Genomic DNA, 7,500 nt, shown 5'->3' with positions numbered 1-7,500 from the left:
TCGTTCGTCAAGTTAATGTGATCCTCATCTCCTGCCTTTGTTTGAGTATTGAGTTGTTTGAGTTCCTGCACTTGGGTCCAAGTGTTTCTGACACTGTTGGTTCCCTGATCCCACTTTGAGAACGACTGCTTTATGTTAGTCCTGAGCATTAACTCTTTTGTCCATATTTGTACTCTAAATGGATAAGTGGACACTCAGGATTTGACTGTGGTCTTTTGAGCTTTTGATTCGCAAACTCATTCCATCTATCATGCCTTGTTGGCTTGACAGAAGTCATTGAAATTGAGGAACGTAAGGCACCAACAGAGTCAATTTAACTGATGTTGGTATTTGACAGCCAATGGACAACATTTTTCACATTGCGCTTTTGGAATACCGGAATCTGACTAAACTTAAGACCTACATTCACAGACCTGTTCCCAGGTTCATACCACATAGGCTGAATATTTAACATATTTCACATGGCATCACTTTCACCACAGTTCTTTTATATTGACCTGAGATTAACCATTAGACGTGGATAAATACAAAAGAAAACACAAGACACACACATTCAGGCTTGTTGATAAGAGCAATCAAAATGTGGGGCGGCACAGATCAAACCCGGCGCTATTTGTCAGTGTGAAACAGTTGAGGAATGCGGCAGGGCCAGTGATTTAGGCCCGGTCATTCCCGGCACAGAGACTGCGGGGGCCGCGGCGCTCGTCCCACCTCTCTGCCTTCCCTCAGGCTACGCTGCCCGCTCACAAGGGGGCTGCCCGGTCCAACTGCACCAGCCAGTTCCCAGGCTGTGTTTACATCCAGACATAGGGGATGACAGGTGGGCTAAACACAGCTCCAAACAGGGGGATTTTCTCATGCAAACACAGCGACTGCTAAATGTGCGAGGGGAGGATGGATGTTGCTGGTACAAAGGGGAGCGTTTCTCTTTAACGAGATGGCCCGATAGCGTCGTGCCTCGCACACATCCATAACCGCACACGTCACATTCAGGGTCTTTCGCATGTATATACACACACACGCCCAGAAATTCACACCTCATCTAAAAATGTCCAAATATTTCGGCTGGCGAGGGGAATTCGGTCCTTCACAGTGATGAATTTCCCGGGGATTTCTCCTATTTTTACACTGGAAACGACTGCCAAGACTTTAAAACACTGTGTGGTAGGGGCTGATGAGTAACCCGGGGCACCCGCGCTGGTGCAGACCTCCACTCTGAAACCTCACTACAATGGCTGAGAAACAACTTGCGTGTTTCAAAATCTCTTATGTAGATTTCCCTCAACTGCTCTCATCTTCCCGTTTCCGACTCCATCTACCTCCCTTGCCAACTCTCTCTCTCTCTCTCTCTCTCTCTCTCTCTCTCTCTCTCTCTCTCTCTCTCTCTCTCTCTCTCTGACTATCTCTCATTCTCTCTCTCCTTCCCTCTCTCAATCTCTCTTTCTCTCTGAGTTTGTGTCTGAATTCCCAGGCCCCTAGCTAGCAGCAGATCTCAGTAAAAGCAGCAGGAGTAGTGTTTTACACATTAGCCCACGATGGGCCAACATAAACACACGCTTATGAAGGACAGCAGAATAACAGCACTCTGTCCGGCATCTGTTTCCGCTCCTGCTGCTCCTCCCAGACCTGGCCAGTCGATCAGGGGAGCGGATCGCAGTCTAGCTAGACCCAGGGAACTGAACCTGGGACGGTTCTCCTGAGATCGGCCCGCCATTGTATTCCTCGTTGCCTTTGAGCTGATGTGTCTGGAATATGAGGATTTGCTGACCATGCATGGTGTGCTTTCTCGCCCCCCTGCAGGTCTTGGGACACAAAGACCTCGCGTCCCCCACGCAGCGCTACATCGACAGCAAGGTGGTGCGCACGCGCACGGAGGGGGAGTGGCTGTCCTTTGACGTGACAGAGGCCGTCAGCGAATGGTTGAATCATAGAGGTAATCGTTTTGGCATGCAGATTGTGACATTCTTAACATAGCATATTCCTGATAACAAACGACAACAGAAATCCTTTCCCCCCATGTCTTCAGATGATGGACTAACAGCCCCCCTGACCTCTGTTTCTTCCCACAGACAGAAATAGTGGATTCAAGATTAGCTTGCACTGTCCGTGCTGCACGTTTGTACCATCCAACAACTACATCATCCCCAACAAGAGCGAAGAGCTGGAGGCACGATTTGCAGGTTATTTGATTAAATATTGATGAATTCACAAATTGAATGTGAAGCAATTGCTCCATCCATATACAGTATGTTTTTGTCTGAGTGAGTAGATAGTTGACTGTTCATTAAGTCATAATTGATGCAAACTATACAGTATATCTTTACACCTGATATTGCAAAAATAGCTGATCTAATAGCTCTGCTATTATCGGCGCATGACACCATTGTACAACAGAGTATAGTTAATAATTATCTTTAAATGTTAATATATCAATAAATCCACATTATTCTACATCACGTTGTGATACTTAATGTGCATCCATGTGGCTTGTTTGTGGGTTGAATGTTACAGGTATTGATGATAGCTTCATCCACGGCGGGGACCTAAAGGTGTTTAAGAAGCGGCGCCACAGCGCTCAGGCCCCGCACATGCTCCTCATGCTGCTGCCGTCGTACCGCCTGGAGTCACAGTCACAGTCACAGCACAAGAGCCACCGCTCCAAGAGAGCCCTGGACGCTGCGTACTGCTCCAGGTATTGGATCACACATATAGTAGCTGCCTATAGCTCATACGTGGGCAGCTGGCAACCCCGGGGGCCACATGCAGCCCCCACCTTCATTTAATGCGGCCCGCAGGTTAATAAACGGAATACTGATATATTATTGATTTCAGCTGTTACAATTGACCCGCTTTAATTACTTGTCTTTTTTATGTCCAATGTATTTGTATTGAAGTTCATAAAGTTAAATAAGTATAACTAAATGCATTTGAAATGAAATAAAAAATTTACTTTGCAGGATTCCAATTCAAAAATAGCCAAAAATAATCCCAATTCCAATAAAAAGAAATTAGCAAAAATAGCAGATAGCAAAATATTTTTGCTACTTTTGTGTGACATAGAATGGCCCGACAGTATATGCAATGTGGCCCTCTGGAGTGAGTGTGGAAATATAGTGGCCCTCTCCATCATCAAAGTTGCCCACCCCTGCTATAGCTGGTCCTCACCTGGCCCTGTTGCTTTGGTTGAAGGTTCCCAACCTCCGTCGCCGCTGCTCCGTCCTACCAGGACTTTCATTGCAGCCACCTGCATGCTTGTAGTTCTTGCAGTTTAACCCATTAAAACCGGGAACGCATCTGTGTAACCACTTTAACCATTATTTTATACTTTGTCTATTCAAAAATAGCAGATATACAAGCTCATAGCACGGCACCGAGTGCCGTGCTATGAGTTTGTAGATCTGCTATATATTTATTTTTTTTGTGAAAAATTGTGCAAATCTTTGAATATATATTTTTTTTTAAAGCGAACATTTTTAACTCAAATCTTTGCTTCTGGGGGGTCCCTGGAACAACATATTTTGAGATGGGGGTCCACGGCCAAATACATATTTTGCACATTTTGGGGGCCCTTGACATGAAAAAGTTTGAGAACAACTGATTATAGCAAAGGTTAGGATTTAGAAGACATTTGTAGAATCCTCAGAAGCAAAGATTTGAGTTACAAATGTTCGCTTTATAAATATATATATTCAAAGATTTGCACAAATTAGATCTGCTATTTTTCCCAAAATAGCCAAAGTATAAGATAATGGTTAAAGTGGTTAAAATTTAAAATGACTTTCCCGGTCTTAATGGGTTAAGTACACCAGGTAGGATAGCAACCTGTGGGTCGGGAACCCCAGGGGGGTCTGTGCCAGTGAGTCATTTATTTTTAATAGATTTTTTTTATTATAGATTTTTTGTCCGTTGCTGTTGGTAGTCATGGCAGCCAGTTCCCACCTGATGTTATGTGGGAGGTCCCACTGCTCCAGACCGTAGTGAATAACTGCTAGCTTGCATAACGTCTTCAGACTAGGATGTTAAGACTTAAGATGTACAGGTCATTGTGTTTGTTGTATTATGTAAGGCTGAATGAAACCAGCGTCCTTCTGGAAGACGCTGTGCAGAAGGTGTGCTTAGCCACCAGTTGGTCTCTGTGACCAACATATGCTCGCTGAGGAAGGCATGACGCCGAAACGCGTCCGTGTATGTTGTCCGTGCCTCCTCTATGAATTGAAAGTACCAGAAGGACTTCGGAGTGTTGGCTATTATTTTCTTATTGTGAATCTTCGTGAGCCGTGCACCCGGCAAATTATTATTATACAGTGCTCGTTTTTGTTTCTATTGTCCTCTGTGACAAACACTCTGACACTCTTGTTGTAGTAGACCCCCTGGTCCCCAAAACCCTCCAAATACAAACATCTTTGTCCCGATGATGGTGGCAGAGCGACATTGTGAAGCACCTGTGGCTGTAAATCATGTCGGAGTTATAAAGCATTGCTCTGAGAAACAATGGAGTCCTAATGTGTGGGTTATTGCATATATTGGTTCAGCGGCCAGGCGAAGTTTGGCTAATCCACAAAGCCGATCAGTTGGGTTGGCCAATCAAGGAGGCCGATGACAGTTGATGATTCGTCGTTTTAAAGGACTGGGGTGTGATGATGATATTGTGATGTCATTGCGTGATGATGTCATTACGTAGAATACCTAATGACGATACTCCAACTGACTGTCATTGGGTAGATGTCAAGAGAACATCAACGTGTCATTAAACTCATTAACCCTGACTTCCCTATTTTGTGCATGACATTATGTTTCAAATCTTTTTTATTGTGAAGCACAGGGTTATATTATACATTTGTTCATACATATGGATTGCTTCCTTTTTTCTTTTCTTTTTTAACAAAAACCACAGACATATACACAAAATAGAGTTTGTGCATGACATTATAGGCATAAACATTTAAGATATGTTCAAAAGTAGCGGTGATGTTGTGAGCTTGTGGATCGGCTCTTTTTTGGAAAACTAGAGGTTCGGTCCTCACATCTAGAGTTCGCCTACGTACTTAGGCCTTGCCCCCAAAATGACGAAATCAAAGGCCTGGTGTACAGGTCACACTTCAGGTAGGAAACATACTAAATATTACTTTAGTTCAGTGGATCTCAAACTATTAGTGCCAGTGTCTCCACCCCAATCCAATATCAAGGGCCCTTAATCACCTCAGTGCCCCCCTGTCCAAAAATATTGCTTCCAGCACCCCCCAATGTTCACTGAACGGCCCCTGGGGGGCTGTACCGCCCCGTTGAGAACACTAGTGTACACGATTGGTCATAGATTAACGTGTCATGTAGAAGTGGTTATCGCATCTTTGTGTGTTGCAGGGCGCGAACAATAGCCTTGTGACTGGGTTCAGTGTTGTGGAAAAGCACTACATCATTTTCTTATTGCACACAGAACTGAAACTGAACTGTTTGCATCCTTTTACTAAATTGCTTACCTCTTTCACTTTTTTCACTAAGCCAAGCCCATTTCCAGTTATTTCTACCCGTCTTCTCAACGACAGTTACGACCCTTCTTTAAAGACAAATGCCTCCATATTTTCACCAGGAAATAACACACGATCTCCTGCTCTGCATGTGATCATGTGTTATTTATTTATTTATTATTGAAGCATATATATTCAGGTTGTCATTTTAGCTAGCATACTACTGGATTTCTTTAGGGTCAGGACATTGCTCATGCACAGTGTAGGCCTATATAAGTGGGTCCATTACCTCTAGTTATCCACTTTCGATTTCAAACATCAATGTCTTGCAGATTTCCCATGATTTCATCTTTTGGAGGCTGTCATAATGCCGATCACCTTCAATTACCCTCACAACGGAAAATCCATGCTGCATTCAATTTAGTCTGAATGACAGGAGAAGACAGAGTAGGCCACAATGATAAAAGTTCTTTCTGTGGCAGCTTACTTGACAACCAGCTTGCATCGACCTAAATAAAATATAGTCTGGGCTTATTTGAAAATAAGTTACATTGATAATAGCCAATGATTTCTATTTGGGTCAGTCTGGTTCTGTCTGCTTGTTGATTAACATTCAGCAGGGAGGCGTGGTGTCACCCCGCTAGCCAGCCAAATCTACAAGTGATATACGTTGTGAACTATTTGGCTGGGGGAACGATCGTGATTTGTAGATCAGCAGACTAGGCTGCATTTGACAATTGAGGTCAAATGTAGGCCATCTCGTCCACACCGTAGCGATCTCTGTACAGCCCCCACCCACCCTTTGTTATGGTGTCATAAATGGCCTCTGTGGAATCCGTCATGGTGACAGAGAACTTTAATCCATGTGTATGTATGCATATAATTGTTGTTGTCGGGCAGAAACCTCTTATCTCCATATGTTAACTTTTTCTGTTTTTTTTTTCATAAATGGGCATTAGTCCTACTTGATCCTACAACAGCGTCACACAAAAGCATCAAAAGTATAGCAGATCGACAAGCTCGAAAAGCAGCGCGAAACGCAGCGCGAAAAGCAGCGCGAAACGCAGCGCGAAACGCAGCGCGAAACGCAGCGCGAAACGCAGCGCGAAACGCAGCGCGTTTTGAACTTGTAGATCTGTTACTTTGAATCCTGAAAAGTAAAATGTTTGAAGATGTGAGGTTTCCACGTGACAGAGGCGATATACAGCACATCTTATTGTATCCAGTGTTGGGCTTGTTACTTTCAAATAGCAAAATACTACATACTTGTTACTACTTCCATCAGTGATGACTTGCTTCCTGAAATAAGTAATTAATATAAAAGTATGAAAGTAAGTTTTGTTACTTGTTATGATACTGTAAACATAAGGGAAGCTTCAATCCCTGCCTGTGGGTGCCAGGCACCCTGGATTTGTAACAGTAATGTTATTACTGATTGATTACCAAAACAAAGAGTAATTATACCTTTAATCTTGATGAAACGCTGTTCGTGATGTGTCACATTTTCATCACTTTCCAGTTCCTCCTCAACCCATCGTCTCCTCCTTTGTCTCTTTCGTCTCTTCATAGGAACGTCCAGGACAACTGCTGCTTACGGTCCCTCTACATTGACTTTAAGAAGGACCTGGGCTGGAGGTGGATCCATGAGCCCAAGGGCTACAATGCTAACTTCTGTGCGGGAGCCTGTCCGTATCTGTGGAGCGCTGACACGCAGCATTCCAAGGTGAGAGGTCAGGGGTCAGAGGTTAAACAATCCACAGGGTCAGTGTTAATAAAGGCCACAGCGGCAGTCCAGACCAGCAGGGGGGGGAGAAAAAAAAGCTTCCTGCGCTGGTAGCTTTGTATTGTTGGACTTTAATTTTGCAGTTAAATTGGAAAATCATGGGCGCTCTGGTGTCACAGGGGTAAAGTACCTGCCCAGCAGCGGCAGAGTCTAGAGGTTCGAGTCCACCACGGTGCATCTGGTTTGGGTCGGATGTCTAGACGAACACAATTGGCCGTGTGCAGGGGGAGAGGAAAGCCGGGCGGGAGGGTG

At 44.2% G+C, this 7,500-nt stretch overlaps 2 protein-coding genes across 2 annotated transcripts in view; one reads left to right on the top strand and one right to left on the bottom strand.

Moving 5' to 3' along the window:
* Positions 1 to 7,500, bottom strand: part of LOC308084610 (alpha-N-acetylgalactosaminidase-like) — a 443,273-nt gene that overhangs the window by 54,905 nt on the left and 380,868 nt on the right. The gene's annotated exons all lie outside the window — the stretch shown is intronic.
* Positions 1 to 7,500, top strand: part of tgfb2 (transforming growth factor, beta 2) — a 42,276-nt gene that overhangs the window by 29,704 nt on the left and 5,072 nt on the right. Inside the window, exons 3-6 of the mRNA XM_080426946.1 lie at positions 1,801 to 1,933; positions 2,070 to 2,180; positions 2,512 to 2,692; positions 7,035 to 7,188. Of these exons, the coding sequence (XP_080283072.1) occupies positions 1,801 to 1,933; positions 2,070 to 2,180; positions 2,512 to 2,692; positions 7,035 to 7,188 (579 nt within the window). The remainder of the gene's footprint in view (positions 1 to 1,800; positions 1,934 to 2,069; positions 2,181 to 2,511; positions 2,693 to 7,034; positions 7,189 to 7,500) is intronic.

The sequence above is a fragment of the Gymnoscopelus braueri genome (genome assembly GCF_963280865.1).
Source record: "Gymnoscopelus braueri genome assembly, chromosome: 4".
Taxonomy (NCBI): Eukaryota; Metazoa; Chordata; class Actinopteri; order Myctophiformes; family Myctophidae; genus Gymnoscopelus; species Gymnoscopelus braueri.
The sequence above is the reverse complement of the archived record's forward strand: the minus strand, read 5'-3'. Positions and strand labels throughout refer to the sequence as shown.